This window comes from Penicillium verhagenii (assembly GCF_028828195.1).
Source record: "Penicillium verhagenii strain IBT 33310 chromosome Unknown utg000004l_segment0_segment0, whole genome shotgun sequence".
In the NCBI taxonomy this organism is placed as follows: Eukaryota; Fungi; Ascomycota; class Eurotiomycetes; order Eurotiales; family Aspergillaceae; genus Penicillium; species Penicillium verhagenii.
This window is the reverse complement of record NW_026643168.1, coordinates 211,108-224,195: the sequence shown is the minus strand read 5'-3', so window position 1 is coordinate 224,195 and position 13,088 is coordinate 211,108. Positions and strand designations below refer to the sequence as shown.

The window sequence follows — 13,088 nt, the reverse complement described above, 5'->3', positions numbered from 1 at the left end:
CACCGTACAGCCTACTACGACGCTATACATACTCTGGTACTCTGTCACTTGGCTCTTCTTTTCCCTTGTTTTTCCTTCTCATTTCATTTTTTTTTTCTTACCTCCTCTTCTCTAGGATCCAGAAGGGGGATTGTTAGGCTCCAGACGGTCCGCGTTCCCGCCCGCCAACAGTGGGTCTTTTTTCCTTTAGTCACAGTCGATCATGGGAAATGGAAAAAATCAGAAGAGAAAACAAAAATGACAAAAATAAAATAAAAAATCAGGACAATGAGAGATATGTACTGGAGACAATCATTTATCCTGAAAAAAAAAAATTGCAAATTGCAAATGGAAAATGGAAAATCCCAATTACCGTACCGATTAAGCTGAAATGCAGAAAAACCCGACAAACTGGATGAACAAGGATCAATTTGCGAATGATCGCGTTTTAGTAAAACTCTCGTTATTTTGATTATGTATCATACCAGTTACTCTTTACTACTTGGTCATTTTGGTTAAACTTTGCTTTTCTGCCCCCTGATCTTTCTTTTGGAGGACTTTTATCTTATTAAAGATTCTTAGAGGATATTTCTGTTTTCTTGGGCTTATACCCTCTTTCTCTTTTCTTTTCTTTAAAAAACCCCCCCCCCCCCCAAAATCCCCTGGTTCGGGTGCTTTATCCCGCATCACCTTCTTTCCCCACCTTGGGATCCGTGGGACCCAAACGGAAGAGCTTCCAAACCTTAGCCAACTCTGGGTTTGATTCCCTTTTTCCCTTTTTCAACTCTTGTGATATGACATTTAGTCATTAGCTGTTAGAGGGGTCGACTTCCCTTTTTCAATCCTTCGTTTCGAGTTCAGGTTGGAACAATCCCCATCCTTGCTCATTGCGTGTTGTGTGGATTGTGTCTGTGGTGTGGATTATACTGGTGTGCAGTCCATTCAAGACCTTCTGCATCACACACATCAAATCCCCAGTTAGTGCTTTGGATGCTTCTGGTGGCTGGGTCCATCCTCATCTTGTCTTCATTGCTGTTCAATCGTCATTCTACCCGACAGAAGTTCACTTGTGCGACCCTCCTAATTTCCCCGACCGTGCTTCTCTGGAAATCCTACCATCCCTCCCAAAATGCCTCAAGAAGACGAACAACGGTATCGCCATTTGCCTCCAATGGCTGCCTCACCACCCCCAGCCAAGCGCTACAAGTCTTCCGAATCCACCCCGGCCAGTGATGCCGGTCGCCACAGGTACTATCATTCTCAGTCCGTCTCCACCAGCGACCGGGCCAGCTCGCGACAAACCTCCACCGCCATGGATATCTACGTTATTACCGATCGAGATCCGTCCGAGAGAGACCGGGACCGGAATCGGGATCGGGACAAGGACCGTCGCGTCGGTCGTTTCACCAGTAATGGCTCGGTCGCATCCCATGCCTCGCTCTTATCACACGATTCGCGCCCCTCACCGCCGGTGATCATCAACAATCGCAAGTATGTTTCCATGGAAGAGGGGAGGTTGGGCAGTGGAGAATTGAATCCAATCATTAACCATGCATCCAGAATCCCTGAGAAATACCCTCCAGTCTCCGAGAACGACCGCATGTACCATGGTTATCACAAGGGGATGTACTTTCTCCCCTGTGACGAAGAAGAACAAGATCGCCTTGATATCTTTCACAAAGTCCTGACTGTCGCTCGAGCATCGGATGGTTTAATATATGCGCCTCATCCTGCGAACTCGCGCATCTTGGATTTGGGTTGCGGCACGGGTATCTGGTGTATTGAGGTTGCCAACAAATATCCAAATTCGTTCGTGGTTGGAACCGATTTAGCACCTATTCAACCTACCAATCGGCCCAAAAACTGCGATTTTCACGCGCCATTCGACTTTGAGGGTCCCTGGGCAATGGGAGAGGATTCGTGGGATCTGATCCACCTGCAAATGGGATCCGGAAGTGTTCAAAGCTGGGCGAACCTATACCAGCGGATCTTTGCCCACCTTCGTCCAGGTGCCTGGTTTGAACAAGTAGAAATTGACTTTGAGCCTCGCTGTGACGATCGATCAATGAACGGATTGGCCTTGCGACATTGGTACTCGGCCCTCAAACATGCTAGCGAATCCCGGAATCGACCGATCGCGCATAGCTCCCGCGAAGCCGTTCGTCACTTGCAAGAAGCCGGCTTCACAGAAATTGATCACCAAATGGTCGGTCTACCGCTGAACCCCTGGCACAATGACGAACATGAGCGCAAGGTCGCTCGGTGGTACAATCTTGCCATGTCTGAGAGCATTGAGGCCCTCAGCTTGGCTACCTTTAGCCGAGCATACGGCTGGCCAGTTGAGAAGATTAAACGCATGGCCACCGATGTCAAATCAGAAGCGTTCAACAAGGATATCCACTGTTACAACATCTTGCATATTTATCAAGCGCGCAAACCTCTTGCCAATTAGCTTTATGATCTGGTACCCAGGAGGTACCTTGAAGCGTTCTCGCGTGTTTCTTCTTTCTTCTTTTCCCCTTATCGCTGAATGAGGTCGGATGGACACTTTTTTTTTTTCATCTCGGGATTAAAATCGTCCAGGAGCAAGTATCCTCTCATTTACGGAAGCAATATTGGTCAGTCTGTTGAGGCCTAAAGAAAAGCCTTACTGATACCAATGTACCTCTGCCCCGACCCTCCGCTTCAATTTTTTTTTTTTAACGATTAAATTTCCCCTTTTGATACGCCCTCGTCTGTCTATGCCCAAACCCCCAAGGGCCGACTGATGGCGAATATGACCAACTCCTTTTTTCTCTCTTCTTCTTTTTTGACCTGATGAGATCTTCCAATCAAATCAAAATCAGCAACAATTTTGGCCATCAAGTGGGAGGGATTATGACCAGAGACTTCATATCCCTGCTCCCGATCCACCTACCTTGATGGAGTGGGAGTTTTGGCGCGGATGACTTTGCTTTCTACGCTGCCTTTAGCATCTTCCGTGGCGTTTGGGGCTGAATTTTCTTTTGCTTCGGCTTGTGATAATATATACCCGGGTGTGATTTTGCTCACCAGACGACTCCATGATCTTCTTTGGAACCTTTATTTGGGCCTTTGTTTTGATACCTTCGTGTAGCTCTTATTTCCAGTGCACGACATATGAATCCTATGAATTTCAATCTCCATGGACTTTCTTCTAGTATCAGCTTCGAATCGCTGGGTTGTGGTAATCTAGGCACTTGGGTATCAATTTTCCTACATCTGGGCATCCATGTACGATGTGGATTTTGTTATTCAATGGGTATTGGTGATCATAAGAATTCATGTAAAAAATACACTATATGGCTATCAAGATATCAACGAACATCTGCCATGCCGCTACCTAGTCCTTGGAGATACTTATTGTATTAATAGAAAATTTCAACTCTGAGCGCCATGCCAGCCCTAACCTTCAATGTTTCAAAACGCCGTCTCCCATGCAGATGAATTTTTAATAATAAGATACCCTATCAGCGCCGGCGGTTTCGGCCTGTCTTCCGGGAGGTACCATTAGCACGAGGCTCTTTTTCCACGTCGGCCTCCGTTGCTTCGCGGCTTGCACCGGGTGTCCGTCGGCGTAAAATACCAGGACCGACGGCGACGATATCTTCTCCACTTTCGCTGTCCGACACGTCCAGAAGAACAGGGACACCGAAAGCTCCCGCATGATCTGCATCCGTCATGGCCTTGGTCGGGTCAGCAGTAACGGCATCGGGCTCTTCATCTTCCAGATCCAGTCGGCGCTGATGCACCTGCTCAGCCGGGTGGATGTCGAATTCATCTTCACGCTCCATGTATTCCACGTTCTCTTCCACTTCACCGAAATCCGGCGCTAAAGCAGACCATTTCTGAGGACTGATGATCGACCATGTGTAGATGCACCCGCTCTCCAGACCACAGGCTACCACCATTGGCCGTGTGGGGTGCCATTCTACCACGCCGAGTTCCTCTCGGGGACCCTCGAGAATCTTCACGATGGATCCGTAACGGCGTTCCCAAACGTATATATCTGCGCCCATGTAGGTTGTCGCGGTCACGAATTCGCCTGTCGATGAAAAGGTCACATGGTTCCAGCTTAGGCGATTAACCACATCCTGGAATTTGTGTTCAACGTTCAGCTTGATGTTGGATTCTTCGAGGTCGATACCGAGTTGGGAAAGGTCTGGCATTATGATGGTGCGAATGACGCGGTCCGAGCTGTTCACTAGCAGGTCTCGTCCATTACGTGCAAGACGGAGGAGGATCACAACTCCGTTGCAAAGCCGTGAGGAGTGGATTGTTCTGCAGGTTTCGGTTGTGATGATGTTGATCCATCCCTTCGAGGTACCGGATATGATGTGGTTTCCGAATGCCGAGAATATAGTAACGCAGGTGGAGTGTTTCGAATCTTGCGCAGCTTGCTTTGCTGCCGCTGCCGAGTCGACATCTTCGCTATCAGTGGGTTTGGGACGGAGAGGGGCGGAGGGGAGAATGCGCTTGATTGGGGTCCTTTGGGAAATATCGACAAGAACGGGTTGGTCTTCAAAAAGCGAAGCCACAAATAGAAGACTGTGTGGTGGTGAGAATTAAAAGTTAGCAATCTGCAAATACATGGAAAACAGTCAAAATGGAAAGATGGAATTTGTACTGGTTGAACGGGTGTAGCTCGGCAATGTAGACTGGAGCCTCGAATCGCACGGTCCTTATTCTTGAACCATCTTCCAAGTCCCACAAGATGCACTTCCAGTCCTGAGATGAGGTGAGGAGGTAGCGACCACATCGCGACCAGCTAGACAAACTATTAGCAAGCTGCGCATGAATAGGTATTGTTTGCGGGGTATGGTAAAGTACCTGAGAGATTGGATCTGGCGGGTGTGGCCTTGGAGCTTGCGAGCAACACCGTTTGTTTCAATATCGAAGATCACCACAGAGCCATCCACCTATTCGATGTATTCCCATTAGTAATCGAGTACTGAGGCCGATTTTCATGTAAGGTATGAGGTGTGAAGTGTGAGGTGTAAGGTGTAAGGTGTGAGGTGTACGAACTCGACCTGATGCCAGGTAGTCGCCGGTGTGGTTGAAACGAAGACAGGTTGCATGACCGCTGCCTGTTTGAGGTCAGTACCAAGGTATATAAGGGGGTAATCTGGCAATCGCGCACTGAGTTTCTCTGTCAGGGTATCTGGGTATTCCTGGGCCAGGACAAATGGATCAATGAGCGAAAGATTCATCGCGACGGAAACAGCGATGCTGTTTTCTCAGAGCACTGAGTTATTTCCCAGCCTAGGAACCCTGAAAACAGCGTACAGACTTTTTGAACGAGCATTCAACATTCAGCATAGACTGAGCACTGAGGTATGACAACGATATGTACATGGATGCGATAAGCTCGATTGGTATATTCAAATGTTTATTCTGCCGAGTTTTTAAGGGCGGTGTCAGGGGCGCATCTTGACATCTGGAAGTACAACAACGTAATTTAAGTTGACCTTGGAAATTCATTAAAAATGTTATTCCAGGCCTGGGGCTAAGTAGGAATGCATGTGGTCTTTTCGGAAGACATAGGCTAGTCTCCCCCACTATAAAATGATCAGTATGCAGTGTGGATGTACATATCTAAGTACATGCACATATGTATGGATTGATGTATGTCTAACAGGCTTGGAACATTTAAACATATATATGACAGTTCTGTGTTTGAAAGGTAGTATGTATCTCTAAACAAGCCAGGGTATTCAATTTGGTCAAATTCTCGTATCTATGGAATACCAGATACGATCTTTACTACTAGTATACAGTAGAATTTGTTCTTGGTGACAATGAATTTTTAGAATGTACTGCAAGTATATAAAGTGCATGTGAAGTCTCTGGACAGGGCCAGGCTCACCCATGGGGCCCACTGTAGTATGTAGTAGATAGTACAAATGCTTAATACAAGGTTAAAACAAGCTCAACAACGAACATTGCAAATCTAACGTAATACTCAACAGTATTTCCAAGAGATATTTACTCAATGAAAAAGCCTGGACTATGAATTCAATCCAAGAAGATTGAAGTAAAGTACAGGAAAATTAAAAGTGACTTGAGGGATGCGACAAAGTGAAGTTGCCTGAGCATGAAACCTCCATATGATTCTGCCCCGTTCCGTTCTGCCCCACCGCCTTCCCTTTTCACTCTCCATAAGACCAAGCACCGGTCGCGCTAGTTGAGTCCAGGGAAAACTCGAGCCCCATCAGCGGGTGAGGCAACCTTCACCCATCTCCCTTTCAACCTCCCCCGACACGCCCGTCATCACCTCCCCATCCAAGAATATCGCGCTGTCCATCGCGATATATCTTCAGGCGACTTCTAGATACGCGACCACCAGCGCCGTCCCTCTCCTTTCCCTCCTTTCTCGGGCTTCGTGACTCCGGGGACTCTAGGTCGCCGGCGCCCTCGTGGCAAGGGCTGCCAAAGGCCTCAGCCGGCCAGCTTTTTTTTCTCTCTGCAAACTCCCTTCCCCCCCCCAATCTCCCACCTTCATTTAATCCTCATTTACTGTGGATTTCACGTTCGAGCATCCGTCCAGTCGGTCTCTTCAACCTTTTCTTGCGCGTTGACGACCCGCAGATCTCTCTCTCGTTTCCTTCACCTCCGCATTCGATTCCATCGATTCCGATAATCGTTATTCATTAAAACACATTTCGCCATCGCCATCATGTCTAACGTCTTTTTCCCATTCTCCAAGGCGCCTTTGCGCACGGTGAAGGAGATTCAGTTTGGTCTCTTTTCGCCTGAGGATATCAAGCGGATGAGTGTCGTTCACGTCGAATACCCAGAGACAATGGTAATGGGCCCACATCTCTCATCAAAACATGACTACAAAAGTTTTATTTTGATTTAAAAAACCAAGGTTCTAACTGTTGAATTTCCCAATAGGATGAGCAACGGCAGCGCCCTCGGACTAAAGGTGTTAATGACCCACGCCTGGGTACGATTGATCGCCAGTACAACTGCGAGACTTGCGAGGAAGGCCCGAAAGAGTGTCCTGGACATTTCGGTCACATCGAGCTCGCATCACCTGTCTTTCATATCGGTAGGTCATGCAACTCTTTCGTCTTTACAAACGAAAAAACACGTGTTTTTTCGTCTTCCTCTTCTTTCTTTCTTTGCTGACAAGTTCTCTTTCTCTTTCCCTCGCAGGTTTCTTGACAAAAATTAAGAAGCTTTTGGAAACAGTCTGCCACAACTGTGGAAAAATCAAAGCTAATCAGGTTAGTCATCCCTTTTTTGGGATGGCAAATCTTAATATGGCCATCGTTTTTACTGACATCTGAGACCAGTCCGATTCCAAATTCTTAGAAGCTCTTCGCATGCGAGACCCCAAACGACGTTTCGACACCATCTGGCGCCTTTCAAAGGATGTGTTAATTTGTGAGGCTGATCCATCACCAGATGATGAAGAATACCAAAAGGAGGGCCAGAAGAAAAGCCTCCACGGTGGATGCGGTAACGCCCAGCCTACTGTTCGGAAAGAAGGAATTACCCTTGTTGGTACATGGAAACCTAGCAAGAGTATGATGGAGGACGAGATGGCACAGCCGGAGAAGAAGGTTATCACTCCAGGCATGGCTTTGAACATCTTCCGAAACATCTCCCACGAAGAGGTGCGCATTATGGGTCTCAGTAATGACTACGCACGTCCAGAGTGGATGATTCTTACCGTTCTTCCCGTCCCACCTCCCACTGTTCGTCCCAGTGTTATGATGGGAGCTACCAGTGGCTCTCGTGGCGAGGACGATTTGACTTATAAGCTGGCTGAAATCGTACGTGCGAACCAGAATGTCCAGCGCTGTGAACAGGAAGGGGCGCCAGAACACGTCATTCGTGAATTCGAGTCCCTACTGCAATACCACATCGCTACATATATGGACAACGACATTGCTGGTCAGCCCAAGGCCATGCAGAAAGGAAACCGACCTGTCAAGGCCCTGCGCAGTCGTCTCAAGGGTAAGGAAGGTCGTTTGCGTCAGAATTTGATGGGAAAGCGTGTCGACTTCTCGGCCCGTACCGTCATTACTGGTGATCCGAACTTGTCCCTCGAAGAAGTTGGTGTTCCAATTTCGACAGCTAAGATTTTAACCTACCCGGAGGTGGTAACTCCTTACAACATTGAGAAGTTGCAGGCGTTGGTTTCCAATGGACCTAATATTCACCCCGGTGCGCGTTATATTGTTCGAGACAATGGTGAGCGTATCGATCTTCGCCATGCCAAGCGTGCTGGTGCCCAACAACTGCTTTACGGCTGGAAGGTCGAACGCCACTTGGACAACGGTGATGTTATCTTGTTCAACCGTCAACCCTCCCTTCACAAGGAATCTATGATGGGTCACCGTGTTCGTGTCATGCCCTTCTCAACTTTCCGAATGAATTTGTCCGTCACATCTCCTTACAACGCCGATTTCGATGGTGACGAGATGAACTTGCACGTTCCCCAAAGCGAGGAGGCACGCGCTGAGCTTTCTGAGCTGGCCCTCGTCCCAAAGAACATTGTGTCCCCCCAGCGCAATGGACCTCTTATGGGTATTGTCCAGGACAGTCTTTGTGGTATCTACAAGCTTTGTCGTCGTGACATCTTCCTTTCCAAGGATCAAGTTATGAACGTCATGCTCTGGGTTCCTGAATGGGATGGTGTTATTCCTCCACCTGCAATCCTCAAGCCTCGTCCTCGCTGGACCGGAAAGCAGATGATCAGTATGGCTTTCCCTTCTGGTCTCAACCTTCTCCGTATCGACAAGGATAGCTCGCCACTCTCCGAGAAATTTAGTCCTCTTAATGATGGTGGTCTGCTGATCCATGGCGGACAGTTGCTGTACGGCATGCTTTCGAAGAAGACTGTTGGAGCCAGTGGTGGTGGTGTCATCCATACCATTTTCAATGAGTACGGATGTGACCAGGCCGTGCACTTCTTCAACGGTGCTCAGAGAATTGTCAATTACTGGCTCCTTCATCACGGTTTCAGTATCGGTATCGGTGATACGATCCCCGATCGCCGTACCATTGACAAGATTGAGGAGGCTGTCCGCGAGCGCAAGAATGAGGTCGAGCAGATTACTGCCAGTGCCACAGAGAACACTCTGGAGGCCTTGCCTGGTATGAACGTTCGTGAGACGTTCGAGAGTAAGGTTTCTCGTGCTCTTAACAACGCCCGTGATGAAGCTGGTGCTGCTACTGAGCAGAGTTTGAAGGACTTGAACAATGCTGTTCAGATGGCTCGTTCAGGTTCCAAGGGTTCCACCATCAACATTTCCCAGATGACTGCTGTTGTGGGACAACAATCTGTGGAAGGCAAACGTATTCCCTTTGGTTTCAAGTACCGTACCTTGCCTCACTTTACCAAGGATGATTACTCTCCCGAATCCCGTGGTTTCGTCGAGAACTCTTACCTGCGTGGTTTGACACCAACTGAGTTCTTCTTCCACGCCATGGCTGGTCGTGAAGGTTTGATTGATACTGCAGTCAAGACTGCCGAGACCGGTTACATTCAACGTAAGCTAGTCAAGGCCTTGGAAGAGGTTATGGTCAAGTATGACGGCACCGTCCGTAATTCCCTGGGTGATATCATCCAATTTATCTACGGAGAAGATGGTCTCGATGGCGCGCACATTGAAAACCAAAGGGTTGACATCATCCGATGCTCAGACGAAAAACTTCGTGATCGCTTCCGCGTCGATGTCATGGACCCTGAGCGTACTCTTGGCCCTGACGTTTTGGAGCAAGCTAACGAAATCGCGGGTGATATGGAGGTTCAGAAGTACTTTGATGAAGAATGGGAGGCAATCCTCAAGGATCGCGCTTTCCTTCGCACCGTTGCGAAGGAAGACGAAGAAATGATGCAGCTTCCTATAAACATCCAGAGAATTCTTGAAATGGCGAGAACTACCTTCCGCATCCGCGAGGGGACTATCAGCGATCTGCACCCTGCTGAGGTTATTCCTCAAGTCCAGGCCCTTTTGGATCGACTGTTGATTGTCCGTGGAGATGATCCCATCTCGCGCGAGGCTCAAGATAATGCGACATTGCTCTTTAAGGCTCAGTTGCGCAGTCGTCTGGCTTTCCGACGACTTGTTACCGACTACTCTCTCAACAAGCTGGCCTTCCAGCACGTTATCGGTGCCATTGAGATGCGTTTCGCTCGTGCCGGAGCTAACCCTGGTGAAATGGTCGGTGTTCTTGCAGCTCAGTCTATTGGTGAGCCTGCCACTCAGATGACATTGAACACCTTCCACTTTGCTGGTGTTTCATCCAAGAACGTCACTCTCGGTGTGCCTCGTCTCAAGGAAATTCTGAACGTGGCTACCAACATCAAGACTCCTTCCATGACGGTGTACCAGGAATCTCACCAGACTTTGAACAAGGAAGGAGCTAAGCAGCTGCGAAGCGTTGTCGAGCACACCAGCTTGCGATCTGTCACGGAGGCAACCGAGATTTACTATGATCCGGAAATCCAATCTACTGTCATTGAGAACGATCGAGACATGGTCGAGTCATACTTCATCATCCCTGAGGATGTCGGCGAGGATCCTGCTCACCAGTCCAAGTGGCTTCTGCGTATCATTCTCAGTCGGCCTAAGCTTCTCGATAAAGGTCTTACTGTGCAAGAAGTTGCCTCCAAGATCAAGCAGGCGTACCCTCGGGATATTGCTGTTATCTTCAGTGATAACAACGCTGATGAGCAAGTCATTCGTATCCGTCAAATCCAGGATCACAAGGATGATGAAGATGACGATGTTGAGTACGATGTGACCTTGAAGAAGCTTGAGCAGCACCTTCTCGATACTTTGACCTTGCGTGGTGTTCCCGGCGTAGAACGTGCGTTCATCAATGAGAAGACCATTGTTCGAGTCCTCGAGGATGGTACTTTGTTCACAAGCAAGTCAGATCCCCTCTGCAAGGAGTGGGTTCTTGAGACCAGTGGCTCCGCTCTTGCACCTGTTCTTGCGATCCCCGGTGTTGATGCTACGCGTACCTACTCTAACCAGTTCATTGAGATTTTCGAAGTCTTCGGTATCGAGGCCGCTCGTACTGCTCTCCTTCGCGAATTGACTCAGGTGTTGGCTTTTGACGGTTCCTATGTCAATCATCGTCACTTGGCCCTCTTAGTTGATGTTATGACTGTCCGTGGTTATCTGACCCCCGTTACTCGTCACGGTATTAACCGTGCCGATAACGGTGCACTGATGCGCTGTTCCTTCGAAGAGACTGTCGAGATTCTTCTGGAGGCCGCTGCCTTCGGAGAGCTTGATGACTGCCGCGGTGTTTCAGAGAACCTGATTCTTGGACAGATGGCTCCCGCTGGAACGGGTGAGTTTGATGTTTACCTGGATCAGAACCTTCTGAATACGGTTGTATCCAACAATGCTCGCTTTGGACTTATGGGCGGTGTCGGTGCCAAGGATGCCATCATCCCCGATGGAGCTGCCACTCAGTACGACACTGGATCACCCATGGCCAGCTCTCCTTACTTAGCAGATGGCGATCCAGATGCGAGCTTCTCGCCTATTCGTCAACCTGGTGCCGAGACCCCCGGTGGCTTCAGCCAATACAAGCCCAACGATTATGGAATTGGTGGTTTCAGCCCTGGTGCACGCAGCCCCGGTGCCTACTCTCCCACTAGTCCCTTCAATACCAGTCCCACATCCCCCGGATACTCCCCGACATCGAGCTATTCTCCCACGTCGCCTGCCATGAGTATGTCGATGACTTCTCCTGGATTCTCACCCGCCACGAGTCCGTCTTTCGCCCCGACTTCTCCTGCTTACTCTCCGACGTCACCGGCTTATGGCCAGGCCTCTCCTACGTCGCCTTCATACTCGCCAACTTCGCCTGGATTTTCACCCACGTCTCCAAATTATAGCCCTACGTCTCCGAGTTTCAGTCCGGCCTCGCCAGCCTTTAGCCCGACCTCTCCTAGCTACAGCCCTACCAGCCCTGCGCTTGGTGGTGGTCGGCACCTATCACCCACATCTCCTACATCTCCCAAGTACACTCCCACATCTCCTGGCTGGTCTCCCACGAGTCCTCAGTCATATTCACCTACGTCTCCTAACTTTGGTGGATCGCCGACGTCGCCTACTTCTCCCGGCTATAGCCCTACTTCCCCAGCTTACAGCCCTACGTACGTTATTTCAACCCCCTTACCCACCCACCTCCCCTCAAATTCAAGGAAATTTTCTTGTTCTTGGCTAACATGTCACAACATCAGGTCTCCGCGCCAGTGAAGTTTGGACAGACACGGTTCGCCCAACCAGGCCTCGTGGTGTGCCATTGTATCAACAAACAATTCAAATAAATCACAAAAAGAAACATCTCGCATATGACATCATGGGGAAAGATAGTCATTTTGTTTTTCCAATTTTTCACGATCTTCAGTGGCTTTTTTTTACCCCCTTTTAACCTGTATCTGTTTTCTTAGCAACGTTCGAAGCCGTTTGGCTTTTACATCATTTTATTTTTTACATTTTTTCCCCCTCTTCCCCCTTTTACCCCCTTCTCAAGATGATCTAGTTCCAAGCTTCAGTGCGTTTTCGTCGAAATTGTGAATGACTTCTGCTCCACTTCAGTTCTCTGACGGAGTGACCCTGGATGGCTTCTGGAGGAAATGCTCAGACTGCTTGCTTTGAGCATCCCTATCAAGGGTACTCTACTTAGCTGGGTTCTCAAGGCTTTCGTCTGGTTTGCTCAGGGTCAGATGAATGCTTTTTTCTCTCTCTATTTCTCTTACTTGCATGAAGAGCGCACTCGGACTTGTGTATCTGATTTGAAATTTTTCTTGCCCCTGCTGTACACAGACCCCGGGGAGTTGAATAAAAAAAGAATTTAATGAGTTCTAAGGTTGTTTTTCAAATTCATTTAAATTCGTTATAATGTGATGAGTAGTAGAATCTAGCAGGGTATACACATACTAGTAGCAGATGGCACTTTACTAACTTGAAGGTACTAAATTGTACAGTTGGTTGCAGATAAGCGCTGATTCGCAATCGGTCAAACCAAGCTCCGTCAAAGCCAAGTGGCCCGTTGGAACTACATCACCGCTCTCTCCCCTCCCCCCAATTTAAAGAGTCGCAATGCGA

At 48.6% G+C, this 13,088-nt stretch overlaps 3 protein-coding genes across 3 annotated transcripts; 2 read left to right on the top strand and 1 right to left on the bottom strand.

The window, feature by feature from the left end:
- Positions 1 to 1,108: 1,108 nt before the first annotated feature.
- On the top strand, positions 1,109 to 2,431 carry N7466_003020 (class I SAM-dependent methyltransferase; the record flags this gene model as incomplete). Its single annotated transcript, XM_057162417.1, has 1 exon — positions 1,109 to 2,431. One exon carries the CDS (start codon positions 1,109 to 1,111, stop codon positions 2,429 to 2,431), a length of 1,323 nt encoding a protein of 440 aa, XP_057023532.1.
- Positions 2,432 to 3,467: 1,036 nt separating this feature from the next.
- On the bottom strand, positions 3,468 to 5,207 carry N7466_003019 (Set1-mediated histone H3-K4 methylation subunit Swd1; the record flags this gene model as incomplete). Its single annotated transcript, XM_057162416.1, has 5 exons — positions 3,468 to 4,545; positions 4,625 to 4,765; positions 4,828 to 4,916; positions 5,023 to 5,084; positions 5,138 to 5,207. The coding sequence occupies 5 exons, from the start codon at positions 5,205 to 5,207 to the stop codon at positions 3,468 to 3,470; spliced, it is 1,440 nt and encodes a 479-aa protein (XP_057023531.1).
- Positions 5,208 to 6,673: 1,466 nt separating this feature from the next.
- On the top strand, positions 6,674 to 12,236 carry N7466_003018 (DNA-directed RNA polymerase II subunit RPB1; the record flags this gene model as incomplete). The annotated part of the gene is made up of 5 exons (XM_057162415.1): positions 6,674 to 6,802; positions 6,895 to 7,051; positions 7,159 to 7,229; positions 7,299 to 12,133; positions 12,221 to 12,236. 5 exons carry the CDS (start codon positions 6,674 to 6,676, stop codon positions 12,234 to 12,236), a joined length of 5,208 nt encoding a protein of 1,735 aa, XP_057023530.1.
- Positions 12,237 to 13,088: the final 852 nt, after the last annotated feature.